Source organism: Megalobrama amblycephala, linkage group LG17, assembly GCF_018812025.1.
Source record: "Megalobrama amblycephala isolate DHTTF-2021 linkage group LG17, ASM1881202v1, whole genome shotgun sequence".
Lineage (NCBI taxonomy): Eukaryota > Metazoa > Chordata > Actinopteri > Cypriniformes > Xenocyprididae > Megalobrama > Megalobrama amblycephala.
In genome coordinates this window covers 7,255,374-7,282,222 of record NC_063060.1, presented here as the reverse complement: position 1 = coordinate 7,282,222, position 26,849 = coordinate 7,255,374, and the positions used below count along the sequence as shown (strand labels likewise).

The 26,849-nt window shown below is 36.7% G+C and overlaps 1 protein-coding gene across 1 annotated transcript in view; it reads left to right on the top strand.

Annotated features, from left to right (window-relative positions):
* Window positions 1-26,849, top strand: part of cntnap2b (contactin associated protein 2b) — a 53,472-nt gene that overhangs the window by 8,874 nt on the left and 17,749 nt on the right. Inside the window, exons 3-13 of the mRNA XM_048164038.1 lie at window positions 12,161-12,271; window positions 13,477-13,670; window positions 14,960-15,107; window positions 15,511-15,714; window positions 17,861-18,045; window positions 18,603-18,746; window positions 20,652-20,910; window positions 22,150-22,299; window positions 22,708-22,870; window positions 24,486-24,592; window positions 25,062-25,181. Of these exons, the coding sequence (XP_048019995.1) occupies window positions 12,161-12,271; window positions 13,477-13,670; window positions 14,960-15,107; window positions 15,511-15,714; window positions 17,861-18,045; window positions 18,603-18,746; window positions 20,652-20,910; window positions 22,150-22,299; window positions 22,708-22,870; window positions 24,486-24,592; window positions 25,062-25,181 (1,785 nt within the window). The remainder of the gene's footprint in view (window positions 1-12,160; window positions 12,272-13,476; window positions 13,671-14,959; window positions 15,108-15,510; window positions 15,715-17,860; window positions 18,046-18,602; window positions 18,747-20,651; window positions 20,911-22,149; window positions 22,300-22,707; window positions 22,871-24,485; window positions 24,593-25,061; window positions 25,182-26,849) is intronic.

Sequence of the window (26,849 nt, the reverse complement as noted above, 5' to 3'; positions counted from 1 at the left end):
TTAGCGCACATAGCCTGCTTTGGTGCTCAAAGTGGGAAGAGTTTTAAAAAAGTGACCTAAGTATTGAGAAATGGTGATCTAGTGATCATAAAAAAACAACTGTAAGCACTACTGCCTGGATTGCTGCATCTTGCAGCACATGAAGGCCACAGAAGCATAAAGAGAACCATGAACACAACAACAGAAGCTCTTTGAGAGATGTACGCATCATTTTAAGTCATTTACAGACGAGAAAGCTATTTTGTCTAGGCCGCTGTGCCTCTAAACATTATTGATTTCTCCTTGAGCCTACAGTTTAAAGGGTTAGTTCACCCAAAAATGAAAATTATGTCATTAATGACTCACCCTCATGTCGTTCCAAACCCGCAAGACCTCCGTTCATCTTCGGAACACAGTTTAAGATATTTTAGATTTAGTCCGAGAGCTTTCTGTCCCTCCATTGAAAGTGTAGGTACAGTATACTGTCCATGTCCAGAAAGGTAATAAAAACATCATCAAAGTAGTCCATGTGACATCAGTGGGTTAGTTAGAAGTTTTTGAAGCATCTAAAATACATTTTGGTCCAAAAATAACAAAAACTACGACTTTATTCAGCATTGTATTCTCTTCCGGAATCCTTTACATTGAATTGATTCCATTGAATTGATTCCATTGAATCCTTTCATCTGTCGGCGTTGGTAATGCACTTTTACGTCGTTGTTTTTGGTGATTAGGACATCCGCGACATGCACACTTACGCACCATTTTAAAAAATATAGCAATACCAAAATACAATGTAGAATAGCTTGAATACAGTGTGCGTCTCCCTCAGACTGTAAACGAAGCTCGGTCGCACCAGATAACACGTCAGCAGCGTCACTGCGGAGTCGTGAACCCGGATTGACAACAGACCCGGAAGAGAATACAATGCTGAATAAAGTCGTAGTTTTTGTTATTTTTGGACCAAAATGTATTTTCGATGCTTCAAAAACTTCTAACTAACCCTCTGATGTCACATGGACTATTTTGATGATGTTTTTATTACCTTTCTGCACATGGACAGTATACCGTACATACATTTTCAATGGAGGGACAGAAAGCTCTCGGACTAAATCTAAAATATCTTAAACTGTGTTCCGAAGATGAACGGAGGTCTTACGGGTTTGGAACGACATGAGCGTGAGTCATTAATGACATAATTTTAATTTTTCGGCAAACTAACCCTTTAAGTACTCACCTTCATGTCGTTCCACACCCGTAAGACCTTTGTTCATTTTCGGAACACAAATTAATTTTTGATGAAATCCGAGGGTATCTGATCCACACATAGGCAGCAAAGTCATTGCACCTTTTGACGTCCAGAAAGGTAGTTGAAAACATGGTTAAAATAGTCAACGTGACTATAGTGGTTCAACCTTAATGTTATGAAGCGATGAAAATACTTTTTGTGTGCAAAATAAAACAAAATTAATGACTTTATTCAACAATTTGAACCATTGTCATACGTAGTGAACTCAGTTCAGGCTTCCTTGTTTACGTCGGAACGCCAACTCGGTATTGGCCGAAGCTGAACACATGAGCAGCACGACGCATGCATGTGATGCTGATACAGGATCAGATACCCTCGGATTTCATCAAAAATATCTTAATTTGTGTTCCGAAGATGAACGAAGGTCTTACGGGTTTGGAACGACATGAGGGTGAGTACTTAATGACAGAAATTTCATTTTTTGGGTGAACTAACCCTTTAAACTGTAGGTTCAAGGAGAAATCAATAAAGTTTAGAGGCACAGCGGCCTAGACAAAATAGCTTTCTCGTCTGTAAATGACTTAAAATGATGCGTACATCTCTCAAAGAGCTTCTGTTGTTGGTTCTCTTTCTGCTTCTGTGGCCTTCACGTGCTTCAAGATGCAGGCAGTAGTGCTTACAGTTGTTTTTTATGATCACTAGATCACCATTTCTCAATACTTAGGTCACTTTTTTAAAACTCTTCCCACTTTGAGCACCAAAGCAGTCCATGTGCACTTAACTATGGATCATTTGTCACTGCTTTGGGACAAAATACATTCAATGACTACTACTTTCGAATTACATTAATTTCCTATCTACCTATCTACTGTATCTGTCTGTCCGTCCATCCATTTGTCATTTCATTTCATGTTTGCTAAATTATCATCAAAGTTCATCTTGACAGTTTCTTTCTAGGTACTTACTAATTTTGGCTGCACAGAAATTCTGGTCACACACGTTTTTTTCCACTGATTTCTTCAGTGTTCTCTGTACAGCATTTTGATTGAGCTCACACCATGTTGCAGGCTGCTGTATTATTGTGGTATCATCGATTTCAGATTCACCCGCTCCTAAAGCATGTCATTCAGACAGCCCCTTCCAGTCTAAGTGGGTGTTTCTTGGCCAGATTTATGCCGATAGTCAAAAGTCCTGCTTTGCGAGACTCGTTCTTTGGGCATTGACTGTACATTGCTGGCTCAGTGAGAGAGATGTTTGTCTGGCAGACTAATGGGCTGTTTGTTCACTACACACTGTGAAGGATCCATACAAATGCTGATTCAGAGCCAAAATATTTGGCAACTGAGGTATCTGTATTTCAGTGAGACCAATATGTCTTTATGTTTTTCTTGTCTTATTCGCCTCTCTGTTTATCTATCTTTCCTTTAGACCGCTGCATAAATATTGGAGAACACAAATTAACTGGTGAGCTGCCTTGTCTCTCTAAGTTGGAACCTGTGCCAAACTAGAATGGGAAAGTGAATCTGTGGTATCAGTTTCAATCTCTCATGTGGTTCGCTTCACTCTTGTCTAGTGCTGCAACTCATATACAAGCACTAGACAGATTGCACTGTGAAATACAAACCCGATTCCAAAAAAGTTGGGACATTGTACATATTGTGAATAAAAAAGGAATGCAATAATTTTCAATTATCATAAACTTATATTTTATTCACAATAGAATATAGATAACATATCAAATGTTGAAAGTGAGACATTTTGAAATGTCATGCCAAATATTGGCTCATTTTGGATTTCATGAGAGCTACACATTCCAAACAAGTTGGGACAGGTAGCAATAAGAGGCCGGAAAAGTTAAATGTACATATTAGGAACAGCTGGAGGACCAATCTGCAACTTATTAGGTCAATTGGCAACATGATTGGGTATAAAAAGAGCCTCTCAGAGTGGCAGTGTCTCTCAGAAGTCAAGATGGGCAGAGGATCACCAATTCCCCCAATGCTGCGGCGAAAAATAGTGGAGCAATATCAGAAAGGAGTTTCTCAGAAAAAATTGCAAAGAGTTTGAAGTTATCATCATCTACAGTGCATAATATCATCCAAAGATTCAGAGAATCTGGAACAATCTCTGTGCGTAAGGGTCAAGGCCGGAAAACCATACTGGATGCCCGTGATCTTCGGGCCCTTAGACGGCACTGCATCACATACAGGAATGCTGCTGTAATGGAAATCACAACACGGGCTCAGGAATACTTCCAGAAAACATTGTTGGTAAACACAATCCACCGTGCCATTCGCCGTTGTCGGCTAAAACTCTATAGGTCAAAAAAGAAGCCATATCTAAACATGATCCAGAAACGCAGGCGTTTTCTCTGGGCCAAGGCTCATTTAACATGGACTGTGGCAAAGTGGAAAACTGTTCTGTGGTCAGACGAATCAAAATTTGAAGTTCTTTTTGGAAAACTGGGACGCCATGTCATCTGGACTAAAGAGGACAAGGACAACCCAAGTTGTTATCAGCGCTCAGTTCAGAAGCCTGCATCTCTGATGGTATGGGGTTGCATGAGTGCATGTGGCATGAGCAGCTTACACATCTGGAAAGGCACCATCAATGCTGAAAGGTATATCCAAGTTCTAGAACAACATATGCTCCCATCCAGACGTCGTCTCTTTCAGGGAAGACCTTGCATTTTCCAGCATGACAATGCCAGACCACATACTGCATCAATTACAACATCATGGCTGCGTAGAAGAAGGATCCGGGTACTGAAATAGCCAGCCTGCAGTCCAGGTCTTTCACCCACAGAAAACATTTGGCGCATCATAAAGACGAAGATGCGACAAAGAAGACCTAAGACAGTTGAGCAACTAGAAGCCTGTATTAGACAAGAATGGGACAACATTCCTATTACTAAACTTGAGCAACTTGTCTCCTCAGTCCCCAGACGTTTGCAGACTGTTATAAAAGGAGAGGGGATGCCACACAGTTGTAAACATGGCCTTGTCCCAACTTTTTTGAGATGTGTTGATGCCATGAAACTTAAAATCAACTTATTTTTCCCTTAAAATTATACATTTTCTCAGTTTAAACATTTGATATGTCATCTATGTTGTATTCTGAATAAAATATTGAAATTTGAAACTTCCACATCATTGCATTCTGTTTTTATTCACAATTTGTACAGTGTCCCAACTTTTTTGGAATCGGGTTTATACAAGTTTGTTTTTGTTTTCTCTTCTTTTTTTCTCTCTTTTTTAAAAAGTAGAAATTAAATTTTGTGTAATCAACATTACACTTTAAAATGGCAGCACACTAGCTTTTGGAACAGGGTCACTAACCCTAAAAAAAAGTAAATTTCATGGCTGGGAACAGCATGGACTGATTTCATTACCCAGCATTCTTAGCTTTTTCACGTCTTCCCCAAACACACACAGAAAAAAAAGGATGAGTGTGTATGAGGATGAGGATGAGGATGAGTGTGTTTCTCCTAGAACAGGAGCCTGAGAATATCATTATCTTTTTTTAGAGGACACAAGGGTTATTTTTGACACAACCTCGACTCAGCAGACTCAAAGTCAATTTAAACCTGTTGTTTTAGAGCTGTGTGTAATGAGGTGAGAGGCAGAATAAGGACAGATCTCAGAGTGTGGAACAGACTGCTGGGAAATGTTTTGCTTTGGTGGATCATAGAGGGGTGATTGGTACTTTTAAAAAGTAGATAGTTCAGTATAGTGTTTTTTAAACATTTTTCAGCAACTCTGTTTGGTGATTCTAGTGGTACAGAAATTTAAATTCCTGTGGAAAAATAAAAATAGACATAAATGACTCAATAGTTGACATACAGTAAAAAGTATTTTGATCATTTTGATCATCAATTTAATGAGAAATGTTTGAGTTCAGATTGAGATCTCTGACATTTGATTATTAGACTTTGGTATCATGAGCACAATTTTAGACCTTGTTGAGATAACTGGGATCTTTTAGGGCCCAACAGTTTTTAATGTTTTTTATTTTTTTGACCAAGGCTGCATTTATTTGAATAAAAATACAGTAAAAACAATAAAATAACTGCTTTCTATTTGAATATATTTTAAGCCATATATATATGTAATATATATAAAATCTTCTCCAAAGTTCTCAAAAATGTTCTCATTGGCTGTAAATTTGTAATTTCTCATTTACCTGCTGTAGAGCTGATCTCAGTAATCTGAGTCATATTAAACAGCACCTGAGGCTGAAGAGAGAGATCAGCGTTGAATCCATGAGATGCATGGGCTCTCTGGGTAAATGAAAGGTTTATCCCAGGAGAAGATCACGATCAATATATGAGCACTCTGGTGTTCGATCAGAGAATATCCTCTGAGCAATCGCCCTCTCGCTCTAATTCTAGAGCTCAAAGGAATTCACGATCACTGTACTGAAGTGTTTAGGTGTACGTGGAAGGGTGTTTCTTTGTTGGAGCCGACAGCCTCATAAGCAGTGCTCCGAAATGAGACATGGTTGTGCTTTGGGCGACTCCAGTTGGTGGCGCTAAAGAGATTGAGTTCGAGATTCTAAATTTGCTGTGGTTAATGTTGGGACTGTCCTCTATCTGTGCGCCAAATTTCACAACTTTTTACTATACTCTTTGCCATCTATGGGCTGCCTATAGGCTCGAGCGGAAGAAAAAGAAGAAGAAAAAATAATAAGAACAGAAAAAAAAACGGATACATTGCATCTTTGGTGTTTGACCCCTAAAAAGAAGAAAAAAGTTTATATACATGCATCAAAGGAGAATTCTGTAATGTTTAATTTTTCTAAAATTTCTGTCATTTCTACCAAATCTTAAATGATGTGATTGATAACATTCTGTGGTAAAAACAACATTTTAAGCGTTTATTTTTTTGAATAAAATGATAAACTCCTTTTATTGGTTACATTTTATTTCAATGGTCCACTTTAAACGTTATTACTAAGTAACTGTGCAACTACATGCCAACTAACTAACAAGAATAACTTATGACTGGATTTCATCCTCAGCATATAAGCTTAATAAAGCCTGAACCAGAGGTGTAAAGAGTACCTGAAAACCATACTTGAATAAAAGTACTGATACCTTACATTGAAAATGACTCCACTACAAGTTACAAGTAACCAATTCCAATATGACTTGAGTAAAAGTCTTAAAGTATCTGATTTTAACAGTACTTAAGTATTTTACTCATGCTGAATGTAGGCTTAGAGATGCACTAGTCCTCAACACCTGAGAGACATGCCGGTGAAAATAAGAAACAATTGATTTATAATATGAGAAATCAAAATAAAACTGAACACCTCAATGTTGCAATAAATCAAGGTCGACACAACAACCTTTTAAAGTCTACAAACTCTCAAGTCTCAATTGAGCTCAAGTGCACAGAAAGGCCATAAGTAAACCAATATCCTTCAAAACGGTCTTGTCAATATAGCGGATAAATAAAACAAGTAAAATTAAATAGTTAAAGTATACTGTATGTGCTGGTTTGAGCCTCATCACCAGCTGCAGTCATTTCCTCATCTAATAAATAAAACACCTGTGATCAGCAACTACCTGCTAATGCACTCACAGTCACGTAAAGTGTCCTTGTTGACCAGTTTAGGTGAGTAAAAGCAAAATGCACAAGATACAGTACCTTCAATGCCCTAAGATGGCAATATCACTTCTTTATAGCAGAAATAAACTGCTGCAGAAAAAGTTAGCTGCCATGAAAAATGTAATTTGTAATTGCAATACTCATCACAAATGTAGTGGAGTAAAAAGTACATTTACTTGCTCAAAAATGTTAAGTAGAGATTAAAAGTTGCCAGTACAACTACAAAGTAGCCAAAACGATACTTAAGTACAGTAACTAATTACATTTACTCAAGTACTTTACACCTCTGGCCTGAACCCTCATATTTTATAAACTCCATTGTGGATTCAAATAGCAAATAACTCTTACTGCACGGCACACACCGCAACAGAGTTTTAAAAATGGTGGTTGAAATAAAATGTTGAGTGAACTCAACCAATTAGCATGTTCAGCGCCCAAGTCCCACCCCTGAAATTTCCTGAACTTTGAAAAGTACTACTGTGAGCAAGGACTTTCTGAGGGGAAAATTTAGTCTCTAGTTCCTGGGGAAACTTCCTGCGGTGGACACGCTGCTTATGACACTGATGTCTACTTGGTAACTGGTACATTAGCTTTTGAAAAAACATTATTAGTGGTAAAATTATGTTTTCAAGATGGAAATGACTCTGCTCTGGGCATTTATTGACATGAGCACAGTGTACAACGTGTCTCATGCTGATCAAATTAGTAAGCATATTTCCGTATGATGGGAAATAGCCATCTTTGAGGACTCAACCTCATCACATCTGGTTGAAGGTCAACACTGCAAATGTGCTTGCTGACATTTATGTAATCTCTGAAGGGTTCACTAGATCGGAACATGTCAGAGAAAATGCATCCATGTTATAAGAACATTGGCACATTCTCTCACAGCGGGAAATAATCGTATTGACTCATTGAAATGTTTTGCTCTGGTTTTGTTCATGCAGCATTCTCCATGTAGATATCCATGTGTGTAACTGATTTAAAGTCACTTATTTGTTGTGCCTAATAGGGCTGGGCGATATATCGCATGCGATTGTCACGCGCATTTCGTCAGTAAAGCCGGTTCCCTGATTACCGCTAAATCGCCATCACCTGCTATCAAATGGAGCGGCATTTAATAGACAGAACCGTAGTTCACTGACAAGCCACGCAATATCACGCTCATTATCGAAGGCGATTCATCTGCGATATGAACGCGATATTGCGTAGCTCGTCAGTGATCTACGGCTCTGTCTATTAAATGCCGCTCCATTTGAAAGCAGGTGATGGCGATTTAGCGGTAATCAGGGAACCGGCTTTACTGACGAAATGCGCGTGACAATCGCATGCGATATATCGCCCAGCCCTAGTGCCTAACCTCTGAAACTACACTCTAAAAGGTAATTCAGGCAACCTGATACACAGCTTAAATGAATGCATGGTTGCAAGTTAAAAATTCTAATTTATTGATTTAGTTAAACCTTTTAAGTTGCAAACATTATTTTATTGAGTCCTGTTGACATAATATTTGTTGATCATTACATTAACTTAATATTGTGTATAATTTAAACTCAAATTGAATTTTAAAAAAACTTAAGTTGTAGTAACTTAATGAAATTGTTTGATAACTTTGAAATTTGGGTAGTAGATTTTTAGTTCCCAGCATGCTTTGCATAGGACTGGATAAAGAGAATAAATTAATTATGTTGAAATTAAAGGGATAGTTCACCCAAAAATGAAAATTCTGCCATCATTTACTTACCCTCAAGTTGTTCCAAACCTGTATGAATTTCTTTCCTCTGCTGAAGACAAATTTGTTTATGTTACAAATTATTAAGTTCATTTAACTCAATATAATTTGTTGGTTGAACATAATTTCATTTGAAGCTGTCATAACTGCAAACTATTGGGTTAATTATTGTCGTTGAGTCAACACATTATTTTTTAGAGTGTAGTTAACATATATGCTAATTGAATAATTTGCACATTTATAACAGTTCACCCAATAAGTTATATGTTTTGATCAACATGAGAATATGTATAAATTTCTTTCTTCTGTTCCTTTTTTGCCATACAAAGAAATTCATTGAAAGTCAACTTAGAAATGAGGCATAGGGCAATATTTTCATGTAATATTTATATTTTATTTGATTTCAGCTTTATTTCAACTACTGAAAATGATTGGATACACTCTAAAAAATGCTGGGTTAAAAACAACCCAAGCTGGGGTTGAAAATGGACAAACCCAGTGATTGGGTTATTTTAACCCAGTGGTTGGGTTAAATGTTTGCCCAACCTGCTGGGTAGTTTTATTTAAACCAGCTATTGTTTAAAAATTGCTATATGGCTAGCTTAAAATGAACCCAAAATAGTTGGGAAATTAAAAACCAGATGCAATTAGAGGCAACAATAATAGACAAAAGGTGAATGTTTATTAATAAGCTTTAATATTTTATTAATATAAATTTAATAGTTTATTAATATAAATTTATTAATAAGCAATTTAATAAATGTTTATTGTTTAATAATTATTCATTGAACATTAATAAATGTTCATTTCCAACATACTTTGGGTTAATTTTAATTAAGCAATACAGTAATTTTTAAACAATAGTTGAGTTAAATAAAACTACCCAGCAGGTTGGGCAAACATTTAACCCTACTGCTGGGTTAAAGCAACCCAATTGCTGGGTTTGTCCATTTTCAACCCAACTTGGGTTGTTTTTAACCCAGCATTTTTTAGAGTGTAGTTTTAAATTTTTATAATTAAAAAAAAAATTAAATTAAGAATTTTTGTATTTTTAATAGTTTTATTGTTTTTTTTCTTGGTATCTCTGTACATGTTGCTTTTTTTATCTTTTTGTATTCATCACCATTTCTTTTCCCCACTGATGGCCAAAAATATGGTGAATAATCTAAAACATTCACGTGACTTAAGTTTAATGGTTATATTTTGTTCTGTTTTGGTTTAGTTTCAATGTGTTTTGGTTCTGTTTTCCCTGTTCCTGTTTGCCTGTGTGCCCTGTCATTTGACCCAGTGTGTGTCAATTTGTTTCATTTGATTAATTATCCTGATCACCTGCTTTCCAATTAATTAACTTATTAGTTCCTCTGTTTATTTAAAGGATTAGTCCACTTTTAAATACACTTTTCCTGATAAATTTACTCACCTCCATGTCATCCAAGATGTTCATGTCTTTCTTTCGTCAGTCGAAAAGAAATGAAGGTTTTTGAGGAAAACATTCCAGGATTATTCTCCTTACAGTGGATTTCAATGGGCACCAACAGGTTGAAGGTCAAATTTACAGTTTCAGTGCAGCTTCAAGGGCTTAAAATGATACCAGATGAGTAATAAGGGTCTTATCTAGCGAATCGATTGGTCATTTTCGAAAAAAATACAACCGTTTATGCTTTATAAACAAAATATCACCTTGAACGTACTTTCCACTTCCGCATTCTTCATAACGCTTACGCTGAATGTCCTACGCCTTCCCTATTCAAGTTATGGAAAAAAACGAAACTGGCTCCACGTTTGTTCCATAAGTACAATAGGGAAGGCGTAGGACAGTCAGCGTAAGCATTATGAAGAGTGCGGAAGCGGAAAGTACGTTCAATGCGATATTTTGTTTATAAAGCATAAACGGTTGTATTTTTTCCGGAAATGACCGATCGATTCACTAGATAAGACCCTTATTACTCATCTGGTATCGTTTAAAGCCCTTTGAAGCTGCACTGAAACTGTAATTTTGACCTTCAATCTGTTGGTAGCCATTGAAATCCACTGTAACGAGAAAAATCCTGGAATGTTTTCCTCAAAAGCCTTCATTTCTTTTCGACTGACGAAAGAAAGACATGAACATCTTGGATGACATGGGGGTGAGTAAATTTATCAGGAAAAGTGTATTTAAAAGTGGACTAATCCTTTAAGTCCTGTCTTCATTCAGTTCATTGTGCGGTGTTGTCGATATTAAAGGTGCTAAAGAGGATGTTTTGTTTTATACATTTTTGCAATATTACTTGAAACTGTCTTTACTAACTGATAAAAGACTATTTATTAGGTGCGCTGAAAGGAATAATATTAATATACATCATCTGTGCACGAGGTAGGGCCTTAAAAACATCAGCCAATCGTTTACGCGATCATCGCGTAAACGATTGGCCATCTGGCTTGCCAATCACTGGCATGACAATCCATGTGAGAAATGCGCGGCTGCGCGCTCCAGTAACTTTCCACGTCCAGTCAGAGCCAGTTGCTTTCAGTCTGCGATTACAGTCGGTGTTCAAATTCCATGTGAAAGTATATAAATCTGCTTCAGGAGCAGGAAACAATCGCTGTATGTTGAGCACAGTCAGAATGTTTTAGCTAGTCGTTAAATGTGTGCCCGGCTTAATAATACAGCGAATGCCGGTGGTAAACACTCGTGTTCCAATACTCGTGCACGAGTTTTGGGAGGCGTTCCCTCTAAATGAGCTGTGAAGGAGGGGGGTTGTTCTTACCCATGCGCTCATTTCAAAAACTCAGTCGACAAATAGAACCTCTTTAGCACCTTTAAGTGGTTGTTAAATCTGTTTCCTGAGTTTTCCTGGGTTTTTGTATAAAAGACTGTTTCCTTGAATTATTCTTGTCGTGTGCTTCATTGTAGCAACCATCTCATGACACTAAGATGAATTGAATACATTTGAAAAGAAGTTTGAATTTATCTGGTAAAGTTTTAAGATGTCTTTTTACTGCGCTGTCTTAAAAATTATTTGTATTAACACTGTAAATCATGAGGCACATAAATAGAGACTCATGTTGGTGAGAGAGGAGTACTCAGACTCTGGCCTTGAATCTGTCCTCCTCTGGTCAGAGAAATTGGGTTACGAGGAGCCTATTTAAACTCTGCAGACTGACCGCACCCACAGCGGCCAGAAACATGAAGGAGCTTTCAGTGAAACACATGTTCCACTTCTGAAAGCTTTCTGAATTTTGTGTTGACTTTCTAACAAACCTTGACTTTGCTAAGCTGAGGGTTGTTGAGTTACTTTCAGATGGTGTTTTCATGTATAATGCACTAGGATAGAAATCATTACAAGATTAATTCTGACTGTTCTAAATGAGGAAAAAAGGCATCAGTAATGTATCAGAACACCACATAAAAACTGCATTTATTTGTCAGATTGTACTAAAGAGGAGATTTGCAACATAATGTTGACATGTATGCACTATTGCCACTTACTTTTAAAGAAACTCGATATTAAAGGAGTCATCTCAATGGCTGCGTTTTTCTATAACTGTGATGTACAATCTGTTTAGAGATATTTCAAACATATGTTTTTCTGTTTCTGTTTTTTTCAGAGAGGTGTGATGAGGTGTTGGCTTCACCCCTTCCCTACAGCGCCTTCACCAGCTCCTCCGTGTTGGCAGCTGATTTTGGCGCTGGCTATGCAAAACTCAACAGGAGAGTAGGTGAGGATGAGCTTTACGGCTGTGTTCAAAATGGAATACTAGCGTACTGCATAGTATTTTTTAATGCTTTTTTAAATAAGAAGATTTTTTAATGCTTTTTTAAATAAGAAGTCTCATGCTCAACAAGGCTGCATTTATTTGATTATAATTATTACCATTTGAAATAACTGTTTTCTATATGAAAACCATCTATTAAAATGTAATTTATTTCCGATGACAAAGTTGAATTTTCAGCATCATTACTCCAGTCTTCAGTGTCACATGATCCTTCAGAGATCATTCTAATACGCTGATTTGCTGCTCAAGAAACATTTCTTATTATTATCAATGTTGAAAACAGTTGTGCTGCTTAATCTTTTTCAAATTATTTTGTGTTTTTTTAGGATTCTTTGATGAATTGAAAGATCAAATGATCAGGATTTGTATGAAATAGAAATCTTTTCTAACATTATAAAGGTCTTTACTGTCACCTTTGATGAAATTTAATGTCCTTGCTCAATAAAATTAATTTCTTACACAAAATAAAAATCTTACTGATAAACTTATGAATAGTAGTGTACATTGTATACTGTCTACTTTACAAAAATAGTATGTGAAACTGTATAATTCATGCAGTGATGTATGAGTATGCTACATTGTTAGCACATTACCTTATTTGGCTGTAAGAGGCGTCCATTTATAATGCCAATTAAATACAGTTTGGCATACATTTGCATTTTGATCCAAATTTGTATAAATGTGTCGGTATAAATAATGAGGTACAATGTTAAAAACCATGGCTGCGATCACCTCCAGGTTCATTCATCACACTGGAAATGTAAGGTCTAGTCAATAGCATTGCATTGTATAGTAGTAGGTCATCTGGGTCACCTATGCAAAGAAAATTTGCATACTGCAGAAAATGTAAGAGTAGTATGGCTGTTCACAGCATGAAAGTCACTCTCATGTCCGCTGTGTCTCTCTCCTCATTAGTTGACATTTAGACAGAGATGTGGTGCAATTCATTGCAGTATACTTTAGGATTTGCTTAGATTGCATGAAAGAGAAAACATCTCTGTAGGTCATAATGAATTTTAATGCACATTCTGGCTACCGTTAAGGAAGTATAGTGCTAATGGAGCATTAAGGAGCTGCGATGTGGATCGTAATTCAAACTTGGCTGCATGTGCTGTTTTCTCACATCCGATTTCACTTGACTTTGATAGGCAATGGAGGATGGTCACCGTTAGACTCCGACAGGTACCAGTGGCTACAGGTGGACCTCAGGGCCAGGAAACAGATCACTGCCATAGCAACACAGGGCAGATACAGCAGCTCTGATTGGACGAAGCACTACAGGCTTTTCTACAGTGACACAGGAAGCAACTGGAAGCCGTATCGGCAGGACAGCAACATATGGGTGAGTTTACAGGGAAAACTGTGATTTATAGCTCAGGGAGTAAATATTGTTTTTGGGTTACCAAATCTGAGAATAACAGCTGCTGCTGTGTTGTGCAAAATTCACATGACCCACAAAGATTTAGAAACTTTTCCTCTATATATTTTGGACAGTAAATCCTTTTCTTTTAAAATGAGAAAGTTATATATTGAAATCATTAATATTATTGCTAACTATCTGAGCACAATTTAAATCATTTTTGAGATTTCTTCTGAAACTCTGAAGCATATAACTGTGTTTTTCTATAGAAATCTGATAAGCTGAAGACTTTTGCAAAAGTCTCTTGTTTTAATCTGAGAAAACCTGCATAAGAATTAATTAAGGAGTCAATATTTGCTCTCTATTTACTATTATTGCTCTCTAGGCAAGGCGAGGCAAGGCAATTTTATTTGTATAGCACATTTCATACACAATGGTAATTCAAAGTGCTTTACATAAAGAAGAATAATAAAAATAGAACATAAGGAATAGAAATAACAGTAAAAACAGAGAATTTTGCTATCTGGATGGAGAATGCTAGGAGAAGCATTTGAGATATTAAGGGGATCTCATTTATTATTTTATTTCTGATTTTCAAATGTTAACGTGCATATTTTTGTCTCAAGATTGCAAATATAATTACACTGATTTCTATGAAAGCTTGTTTCCACCCCTAAATAAAAAAAATAAAAAAGGTATTTGCGACTTTTTATCTCACAATTCTGACTTTTTTGAGTTATAAAGTCAGAATTGTGTAATATAAAATCAGAATTACAAGATATAAAGTCAGAATTCCAACACGTTTTGTCACAATTGCAAGTTATCACGCAATTCTGACTTTATAATTTGCAATTCTGATTTTATATCACGCAATTCTGAATTTATAACTCGCAATTGTAAGTTTAGATCTCGCAGTTCTGAGGAAAAAGTCAGAATTGTAAGATATAAACTTGCAATTGCGCAAAAAAAGGCAGAATTGTAAGATAAAAAGTCGCAATTACCTTTTTTTATTTTTATTTCATGGCAGAAACAAGCTTCCATAAATTCCCCTCATGACACATTACGGCACACATAATTCCCTCCTTGCTGAAATACTAATAACAGTGCTTATAAAAATAAATTAAGATGCAAAGCCAGTTCTCTTGGAAATACGTGCCGAGAGCCTGTCGTATTGATCTGTGTACACAGAACGAGCAGTAATGGAGTATCTCACTCACAGAAGGAGGTTTTCTCAATGCCTTTATAAAGTGTTTCACTCTTTTCTGCCTTAGACATTTTCAGGTAACTGGAACTCAGAACGGGCCGTGCGGCATGAACTGCAGCACCCTTTCGTGGCTCGATACGTGCGTTTCATCCCGCTGGACTGGAGTGAGGAGGGGAAAATTGGTCTGAGAGTGGAGATCTATGGCTGTGCTTACTGTGAGTAGATATTAAAGTGGTCTTTTTAAACATTTTAATCATTTTTTAACCCTTTCATTACCTAACCTCTTTGTGCAATTCTTACTTTATGCATTGCTTGCTCACTTTGTTGTCAGGACCAGTATAGTTGCATCATTCTTCAATAATAGGCTTTTTAGCATATTGTGTTTGGTCTTCTTGGGCTGTGGACGGAGTGTCAAGTTTTCACATATATAAAGTATATATAATACAATGTTTATTTGAAGATCAAGGAATATTTTGCATAATCATTCATGATATGGTTCCTTTAAAAGCAAATATGTTCAGTTTCACCACTGTTGCATCATCAGTGGGTTTGATTGGAGAAAACATGAGAAAATACTTCAAATGTTTGTTTGAGACTGACCCATATTCTTGCGTTCAGGGGCGGACGTGATCAGCTTTGATGGCCAGGGAGTGATTTCCTATCGGTTCAGACAGAAAAAGATGAAGATCTTGAAGGATGTGATATCACTGAAGTTTAAGACCACTAAAGGAGACGGCATTTTGCTGCACGGAGAGGGACAACAGGGCGATTATATCACTCTAGAGCTACAGCAGGCCAAACTACTGCTGCAGATCAACCTGGGTAATGTATCAAATGAACAGGTGTGGCTGTAAAAATATGGTAAAATTGAGCCAAAAGACTCAAATAAGAGGTTGAAATCAGATCAAACCCCGATTTATTAAGCTGTGATAAAACATACCTGTTCATTTTTGTTACATTTTTATTGAATTTTGGTGTTATGTGTAACAAAATGTCCTCCTCTGTGTTCAGGTTTGACTGTAGTAATTAATGCAAAAACGGACACTTCAAATCAACATTTCAAACAAACAAACAAACAAAAAAACCTTGACAAAAAGTTGTCTCTGAGAATGTCTAAGTATAAATCCAAAACCACTTTATATAGAACTATATAGGAATCTAGTGGTTACACCATGACATTACTTACGTTTTTCTTTTTTACTCCCACTAATCTACCTTCAAAAAATTGGATTTTAAATGCCTTGTCTCTTTTTTAACATGGAATACTGCTTTAATTGAAAATTAATTTAAAATATATTAGAGAAAAATGTGCATTATTTTCAATGGGGAAAAATAGCTAATTAAAATTGTATAAATACCCTCAAAATTGTAAATAATAATCAAAAAATATTATTGAACAAAAATAATCCAAACCTGTATAAATTTATTTCTTACGGAAGAGGATTAGGGCCAAGCAATAATAAAAAAATAAAACCATCTCGAGATTAAAGTTGTTAAATTACGAGAAAAAGCTCGTAAAATTTCGAGAAAAAAGTCGAGATAAAATGTTGAGAATAAAGTCATTAAATTATGAGAATAAAGTCATTAAAGTATGAGAAAAAAGTCGTTAAATTATGAAAAATTCTCAAAATTTAACGACATTTTTCTCATAATTTAACGAATTTGTTCTCGTAATTTAACGACTTTTTTCTCGTAATTTAATGACTTTATTCTCAACATTTTATCTCGACTTTTTTCTCGAAATTTAACGAGTTTTTTTCTCGTAATTTAACGAGTTTATTCTCGACTTTTTTCTCGAAATTTAACGAGTTTTTTCTCATAATTTAACGAGTTATCTCGACTTTTTTCTCGAAATTTAACGACATTTTTCTCATAATTTAACGGATTTGTTCTCGTAATTTAACAACTTTTTTCTCGTAATTTAACGAGTTTATTCTCAACATTTTATCTCGACTTTTTTTCTCGAAATTTAACGAGTTTTTTCTCGTAATTTAACGAGTTTTTTCTCGTAATTTAACGAGTTTATTCTCAATTTTATCTCGACTTTTTTTCTCAAAATTTAACGAGTTTTTTCTCGTAATTTAATGACTTTATTCTCAACATTTTATCTCGACTTTTTTCTCAAAATTTAACGTTTTTTCTCGTAATTTAACAACTTTTTTCTCGTAATTTAATGACTTTATTCTCAACATTTTATCTCGACTTTTTTCTCGAAATTTAACGAGTTTTTTCTCGAAATTTAACAACTTTAATCTCGAGATGGTTTTATTTTTTTATTATTGCTTGGCCCTAATCCTCTTCCGTACTTTCTTCTTATGAACACAGAAGAAGATATTTTGACGAATATGGGTATCCAAACAGTTGATGGGCTCCATTGGCTTTCATAGTATGGAAAAAAAATACTATTGAAGTCAATGGGGGGTAAATAATAACAGAATAATGACAGAATTTTAATTTTTGAATGAACTATCCCTTTAAATTAATCAAAAGTGAAACTAAAGACATTTATCATGTTACAAAAGATTTCTATACATGCTGTTCTTTTGAAACTTTTATTCATCAAAGAATCCTGAAAAAATGTATCACGGTTTCCACAAAAATGTTAAGCAGCACAACTGTTTTCAACATTGATAATACAGATAAATGTTTCTTGAGCAACAAATTATTAGAATGATTTGAAATTAGAAATTTATTTAAAATTGCAATAATATTTCACAATATTACTGTTTTTACTGTATTTTTGATCAAATAAATGCAGGCTTGACTTCTTTCAAAAACATTAACATACTGTTTTTTTTGTTTGTTTGTTTGTTTGTTTTGTTCTATGATTGACAACATGCAAAACCTACTATTTTCAATATTATTATAAATATATATATTTTTGTCTCCTTAGCCATTTTGGGTGGATCCTGGTTTGACCCATCTGACCCGTTTCACTAATGGCTTTTGATGCTTGTGTCTATTTCAGGCAGTAATCAGTACGGCTCCATTCAGGGTCACACATCAGTGTCTAGCGGCAGCCTGTTGGATGACGACCATTGGCACTCTGTTCTGATTGAACGATACAGACGCAGCGTCAACTTCACGCTCGACCAGCACACACAGAGCTTCCGCACAAATGGAGAGTTTGACCACCTGGATCTGGACTACGAAGTAAATGACCGATTTCAAATAAATCTGTTTTATGTTATGTGTTAAAATATGGCATCTGATTAAAGATTAAGAGGGCATGTGAATTTAACAAAAAAAAAATAATGATGTGCATGGATAAATCATTTATAATGAATACTGCAATATTCCATAAAAAACAAGAATTGTCAATGTCAGTTTTGATTTCATGGTGACTTTAAGGCAGAATTTCTGAACTGAAAACATGCAATGTCAATTTTTGCAGTAAACTATCCCTTTAATATCACATAAAAGCCATTAACACAATTATATATTTGCATGTTATGTAATAATGCCTCAGTCCTCTCTCATTTTCTCTCTCATGTTCCATTTACGCCTCTCCCCCGCTCTGTTTAATCATCTTACCCCAATGCTACCGGGAACTGGGTCTTTAGCACACATATGATTTCGTTCACTGGGTGGCATTTATTCAAACAGATAGATAGCGTAGATAAGATTAGATAAGATTAATGTTTTGCTGTCGGTATTATAGATGGTAAATGTTTCTATCACTTTGACTGTACTTCGGTGTCTATTCCCAGATTACATTTGGAGGGATGCCAGTGTCTGCCAAGCCCAGCTCAGGAGCCAGAGAGAACTACATCGGCTGCATGGAGGCCATTCATTACAACGGGGACAACATTACTAACCTCGCACGCAGGAGAAAAGTAGACACCTCCAGCTTTGTACGTGCCAAATCTACATGTCTATTTTTATCAAATGAACACTGCAGGGCTCTCCAATGCCTTGTGGAGTTAATTCAGTATCTGTACAGAGGAATTGCTGTTGTTGGGTATTATGTTACTCTAAAACAGCAATCCTCAACCTTTTTGACTCCCCTATTGTAAAAATGTACTTTTATTTATAAAAACCAGAACTGTCAATATATTAATTAATTTATTAATAAATAAATATGTTTTAATAATTAAATAATTAAAATAATTATATAAAAACATATTAAATTATATTAAAATTAGTGCTGTCAATCGATTAAAAAAAAGAACTAATTAATTGCAAATTTTTCTGTAATTAATCACACCTAACATTAAAGTTTTTAATATATTTTTATATTGTAATAATTTCACATCTAATCTCCAAATTAATGTAGAAACAACATAAAGACAGTATATTTTAAATATTTGATCTAACAGGTAGGAAATATCTAGAAATTGAATAAAGTTATCAAAAACTTCACAGTCTTCACTGCATAATTTAGATTGAAATAGAAATTCATTTTTATTAAAGCCACTCACTTAAGAGCAGTGAGTGAATTTACACGACATATGGGATAAAGTTTTTTAAAAATTTATTATTAACTCACAAATGGAAATTCTTAAATTAAAATAAAATATTTAGAGCTTGACATCCACTCTTAAAGGATTAGTTCACTTCAGAATTCAAATTTCCTGATAATTTACTCAAGTCCACTATATGGAGAAAAATCCTGGAATGTTTTCCTCAAAAACCTTAATTTCTTTTCGACTGAAGAAAGAAAGACATAAACATCTTGGATGACATGGGGGTGAATTAGTTATCACAAAATTTTAATTCTGAAGTGAACTAATCCTTTAAAAAAGGTTCTTTGGCATTTATGGTTCTATGAAGAAACTGTAACATTCATGGAACCTTTCCATTGCACAAAAGGTTCTATATAAAAAGTTTTTAAAATAACAAATGTTCTTAACACTAATAAAAAAAAATGTTTTTTTTTGTTTTGTTTTTTGTTTTAAAGAACTGTTCTCTGAAAGGTTCTTAAAGTTTAGCTGTTTTGTTTTAGCTGTTTAAATCAATTTAAACCCAAGCCCCTGAGAACCACTGCTCTAAAAGTTTGAATTACTTCTGGTTACAAGAAATAAGAAACGACCCCATTTGCTTTCTTAATGCAGATTTTAGGCATTCTGTTGTTTTTTCAGTGATTGTTCTAATTTGATTCTTTGTATTGTTTACAGTAATCTCAGCTCCCAAAGGTTTGCGACTTTTATATCTCACATTAAATATTCAATAGATACAGTTCCTCTCCCTGCACTAACCTCAGTCATAAACAGAGATCTCCTTCCCTTTCCCACAATGGTCTGTGTGTGAGGACAGACATGAAGTGAGAAGTGCTGTCACTGTGTGTGTTCTGTGATTATTCACAATGACTACATAATGACTGCCGGTTATTGTCCACAGTCCCTTTCTATGCTGGAAAATCCATGCCAATTTAAGGTGATTGAGTGGATTTTTGAAACATGGGAGCTTCTTTTCCTGGTCCATGGTGGTCTGTCAATCTTAAACAGCTTGACTTGACCAACCAGGTCCACTGGCTGGTATTTCAGCTGATCCACCATCTAGACCAGTGTGGACTAGCTAGAAACATCACAAAACCAGCTACCACCTTAAGCTGGTTTTAGCTGGATTTTCCAGTATGGTCCTGATGTGAACTATCCAGGTTTCCTGAATAAAACTCCCTCTTACTATGACCAAATGAATCTATCCTCTGAAATTCTGCTGTAAAGTTTGTGATCATTCCTGCAGTGCTGTGTGTTTAACCCCTTAATTTTCATTGTCATTAGAAATGTTCATTTTTATGTGTGCTGTTCCCATTCCAGCATAACCTGACGTTCTCTTGCACGGAATCACGCACGTACCCAGCCTTCTTTAACTCCACCGGCTCCTTGCAGCTTCCGGGTCGGACTGACGCAGACACAGTGTCGGTCAGACTTCAGTTTCGGACATGGAATCCCAGCGGTCTGCTGTTCTTTACTCCACTCATGCCTGGAGGGGTGGAGGTCAGCCTGGTGGAGGGTAAAGTTACTGTCCACATCTATGTCGCACTGGGCAAGAATACACGTGTGGACATATCCTCAGGTAATGTTACACCTGAAAACACTCTGAGAGCTCTCTCAGTTTCTAGGCTTTCTTTAGTTTCAGCTTCCACTGGTATTTTATTTCTGTTTTTATTGGAATAAATAAATCTAAAAAGTGTTTTGCATAAAGATTTTTAAAAAAAAATCCTGATAGATTCTCATATCTCATAGCAACACCTTGGCAACCATCCAAAACACCCTAGCAACCACATAGAAACATATTTAAACCATTCAGAACTGCCATTTAGAACACCTTAGCATCCACAAATCAACACCATGGCAACCTCACAAAACAATCTAGAAACTGCATGAGCAACATGACAGCAACCACACAGAACACACATTAAAATAGAACTCTTTAGCATCCCTATAGCAACACTCTAGCAACCATCCAGAACATTATAGCAACCTCATAACAATGCATTTAAAACACTAAGAACACCTCAACATTCCTGTAGCAACACCCTAGCAGCCATTTAGAACATCTTAGCATAGCAACACCTTGGCAACCACCTAGAACACCCTAGAAAATGCAGAGCAATATGATAGCAACCACTTAGAACCCAATAAACACACTAAAACACTCACACTAAAAAATAACACACTAAAACACTCATAACCTCTTGCATCCCTGTAGCAACACCATAACAGCCATTTAAAACAACTTAGCATCTGCAAAGCAACACCTTGGCAACCACACAAAACATCAAGAATCTGCACAGCAGCATGATAGCATCCATTCAAAACATAATATCAACACACTAAAAACACTCGGAACCTCTGGCATCTTTGTAGCAACACCATGGCAGCCATTTAAAACACCTTAGCATCTGCATAGCAACACCTTAACAACCACCCAGAACACACTAAAACACTCAGAACCTCTGGCATCCCTGTAGCAACACCCTAGCAGCCTTTTAAAACACCTTAGCATATCAGCATAGCAACACCTTGGCAACCACCCAAAACAATCAGAACTTCTTAGAACCCCTGTAGCAACACCCACAACCACATAGCAATACGTTTAAAGCACTAAGAACACCTTATAATCCTTATAGCAACACCCTAGCAGCCATTTAGAACTCATTACCACATATAAACATCTTACCAACCCCTTCAGTGTATTGACCAGTGAAACATGGACAAAAAACACACATACACACACAAAATAAACCTAAAATACGACTAGAAGAGCCTGATTTCCCTTTTGCTCATGGAGGTAATCCATTTTGCTGTGCAGGGTCTGGTCTTAATGATGGACAGTGGCACAGCGTTCACTTCCTGGCACTGGAGAGCATTGCCATGTTGACCATTAATGGAGACGAGATGTCCACAGTGAGAGCTGCACTCCCTATTCAGATCAGGACAGGAGGAGATTATTTTTTCGGAGGTAAATGTAGGAACCACCTCTCTTTTTTGTATATCAAACTTTATAATATAAACACAACCAGTTAAAAGTTTGTAATAATTAAGTTTTTTAATGTTGTTGAAAAAAGTCTCTTATGGGATCAAAAATACAAGAAGTATTGTGGCAATATTGAGAAAAAATGTAAATAATTTTTCTATTTGAGTAGATTTTAAAGTTTGATTTATTCCTGAGATGGCAAAGCTGAATTTTCAGCATCATTATTCCAATTTTCAGTGTCATATGATCCTTCAGAAATCATTCTAATCATATATTATTAAATTTAATTATGATGGATACTTATTGTCAGCACCTTATTGGGCACACTTGATCTGCTTTGCATGACTGCACATCTGAGATTACAGGTTTTAATTTCCTTGTTGCCATGTGCAGGATACTTCCCGCGGACAGACCTTTCTCCATCCCAGCGCTCCTTTCAGGGCTGCATGCAGCTCATACATGTCGATGACCAGTTGGTCGACTTGCAATCTGTGGAGCAAGGCATGCTGGGTAGCTTTGAGAACGTCAGCCTGGATATGTGTGCCATCATAGACAGGTAATTCATTCTAAGTAAAAACTTGCACTGATGGAGAGGCCCGATGTAAATTTGCATACAACCACTCAAATTATTTTACAGATTTATGCATATTCTGCTTTGTAAAAGTCAAGATGCACTCTCCTTTCAGCTTTGCTTTTCATATGGTAACGTCCCTTTGCGTTAAAGTCAGTCCCCCGTACCATCCATATTCATTCATGAACACGCTGCGCTGCACTCTCACAGATGACTCTGCAAACTAATGAAGAACAGATGTTTGCCTTTGATCGCAATGTTCTTATCAAAGCCTCTGCTGTATTTTGATTGTATTTTTTTTTTTGTTCAACCTCTCCAAAAGCAATCAGACATTTCTCAAGCTGTATCACTGATTGCTTTATTAGAGTCATGAGGACTTTCAGAGCTGTGAAGCCGCTGCGAGAAGATTATGTAAGCCATATCTGACTCACTTCAGCAGGAGTTCCTCAAAGCTCTGTCACGTGTCCTGCCCCATTTGATCAGGCCGACTGTGTTAACATGCAGGATCAGGATCTTCTGCAGACAGGACTTAAAGACTGTGAAAATGAGGCTTTATAGAGCTACAAAGAACAGAGGCTGACTATGAGATTGCAGTGCCTTTCAACTAGTATTGCTTCAGGAAGTGGCAACCCAAAATTGTTTTATCGTACAAAAGTAAATAAATGTCTATATTAAATTGTCAAAACCTTGTGTGTGTGTATATATATATATATATATATATATACAAGGCCAGTAACTTAAGAAAATTTACTGGCCATAAATATTTTGTACCTGCCATGAAACTGCTTTTGCAAAAACAGGCAATAATGACACCAAAATTTTAGATACAAGTGAAAATTCACAATTCTCTATTTCAATGTTGATATCACAGCTAAAACTACTAGCCTAACTAATATAAATTAGTAAATTATAATTAAAACATTATTATCAAATAATCAAATTACAAGAAAAAGCACAAATAAATACAATATAACAAAGATACAAATGAAATAAACCTGCTTCTCAGGATTTTCAGGTAGGTCTGACAGTAGTTTTCAGGTACAGAAATTTAATAAAGTAAGCAAATGTAAAATAACACTGCATAGTCTTCACTGTATAAATTAAACATCCTTATTAATTAATATGTTAATATAATATAAGTTACAAAAGTTATTCAGTCAAGAGCAGTGAGTGATTTTTTCTTTGTCCTTTGTGTTTGATTAACATTAAAAACACATATAGCAGCAGGAATATTAGGCTGCTGTCACTTTAAGAGCAAATGCACAGATCTAATATACTGATACTGTACACACGCGTTTGTAGCCCCTCCGGTTCAAACTGCCCACTCTAAGTGGGACTCTAACAAGGAGGCTGAAGACCACAGTCTCTAGCATCAGTCGCTAGAGCGCCTCTTGAGTTCAGGGGAGTGAGGTTTACACGCACAGCACTTACTAGCCTACGTCTGTTACACGTTATCTTAAACAGCTGGATGTGTGCGCACAAAGCTTTCCACACAGATATAAATATTCTTATTTATATCACAATATATATTCCTTTCAAGTGAATGGCTTGAAGTGTCCTTTCCAGTGGCTTTAATCTTTCTCTCTCTCTTTTTCTCAAGGTGTGTGCCAAACCACTGTGAACATGGAGGCAAGTGCTCTCAAACTGGAAACACGTTTAAATGTGCCTGTGAAGGCACTGGATACTCTGGTGCCACCTGCCACAACTGTAAGCCGTCTAAAATCATATTGCCCACTTTTATTTGAGCTTAAACTGCTGCTATGTTGTACACAGGACAAAATAGTGTTAGATCAAGCATTTTATAAAGTGTTATAAAGGCAGTGTCTGATAGTGTAGGAGACCATTTTGAGCTCCACAAAGAACTTTGTGTTCTCTAGTTCCTTAGAAAACCATCAGTGTACTTGTGTCCTAAAGAACACAGAAACTAATAAACTGATCTGAAAAACCTGCAATGAATCATCAAGATCTTTTATAATCTCCAAAAAAACATATGGCAACTCTGAGACTTTGGATGCAAAGAACCTTTAGAGAATAGACATTGTTGCTTTGGAATTGTCAGATGCTAGGATATATATTTTATTTGTATTTATTTAGCTGACTGGTTCTTAGAAATGAAGCATTGTAGATTTTCTTGCAGTGGTGGCTGTTTTGATGCTTACACTGTGTGTTTCTACAGCTGTGTATGAGCAGTCATGTGAGGAGTACAAACACTTGGGCCGAAGCTCAGACACATACTGGATCGATCCAGACGGCAGCGGACCCCTTGAGCCATTCAGAGTCACCTGCAATATGATGGGTCAGAAGAATCACCAGACACATATGAAATTCACTGTGTAAACACAAGCTAACGGGTGGCTAGACTAGCATTTTAGTTTGTCTGTATTCAACTGGATTAGGCTCTCCCAGACAAACAGCATCTAAAAGGGTCATAAGATAGATAGATAGATAGATAGATAGATAGATAGATAGATAGATAGATAGATAGATAGATAGATAGATAGATATCATGCGTTAATTTGTTAACCTTGACAGCCGAAGTGTGTGTGTATATACAGTATCTCACAGAAGTGAGTACTCCCCTCGCATTTTTGTAAATATTTTATTATATCTTTTCATGTGACAACACTGAATAAATGACACTTTGCTACAATGTAAAGTAGTGATATAACAGTGTAAATTTGCTGTCCCTTCATAATAACGCAACACACAGCCATTAATGTCTAAACTGCTGGCCACAAAAGTAAGTACACCCCTAAGTGAAAATGTCCAAATTGGGCCCAATTAGCCATTTTCTCTCCCCGGTGTCATGTGACTCACTAGTGTTACAAGGTCTCAGGTGTGAATGGGGAGCAGGTATGTTAAATTTGGTGTTATTGCTCTCACTCTCTCATACTGGTCACTGGAAGTTCAACATGGCACCTCATGGCAAAGAACTCTCTGAGGATCTGAAAAAAAGAATTGTTGCTCTACATAAAGATGGTGTAGGCTATAAGAAGATTGCCAAGACCCTGAAATTGAGCTGCAGCATGGTGGCCAAGACCATACAGCGGTTTAACAGGACAGGTTCCACTCAGAACAGGCCTCGCCATGGTCGACCAAAGAAGTTGAGTGCACATGCTCAGCGTCATATCCAGAGGTTGTGTTTGGGAAATAGATGTATGAGTGCTGCCAGCATTGCTGCAGAGGTTGAAGGGGTGGGGGGTCAGCCTGTCAGTGCTCAGACCATACGCCGCACACTGCATCAAATTGGTCTGCATGGCTGTCCTCCCAGAAGGAAGCATCTTCTAAAGATGATGCACAAGAAAGCCCGCAAACAGTTTGCTGAAGACAAGCAGACTAAGGACATGGATTACTGGAACCATGTCCTGTGGTCTGATGAGACCAAGATAAACTTATTTGGTTCAGATGGTGTCAAGCGTGTGTGGTGGCAACCAGGTGAGGAGTACAAAGACAAGTGTGTCTTGCCTACAGTCAAGCATGGTGGTGGGAGTGTCATGGTCTGGGGCTGCATGAGTGCTGCCGGCACTAGGGAGCTACAGTTCATTGAGGGAACCATGAATGAGGAGAGCATGATCCCCTCCCTTCGGAGACTGGGCCGCAGAGCAGTATTCCAACATGATAACGACCCCAAACACACCTCCAAGACGACGACTACCTTGCTAAAGAAGCTGAGGGTAGAGGTGATGGACTGGCCAAGCATGTCTCCAGACCTATACCCTATTGAGCATTTGTGGGGCATCCTCAAACAGAAGGTTGAGGAGCTCAAGGTCTTTAACATCCACCAGCTCTGTGATGTTGTCACGGAGGAGTGGAAGAGGACTCCAGTGGCAACCTGTGAAGCTCTGGTGAACTCCATGCCCAAGAGGGTTAAGGCAGTGCTGGAAAATAATGGTGGCCATTTTCACTTAGGTGTAATGGCTGTGTGTTGACTTATTTTGAGGGGACAGCAAATTTACACTGTTAT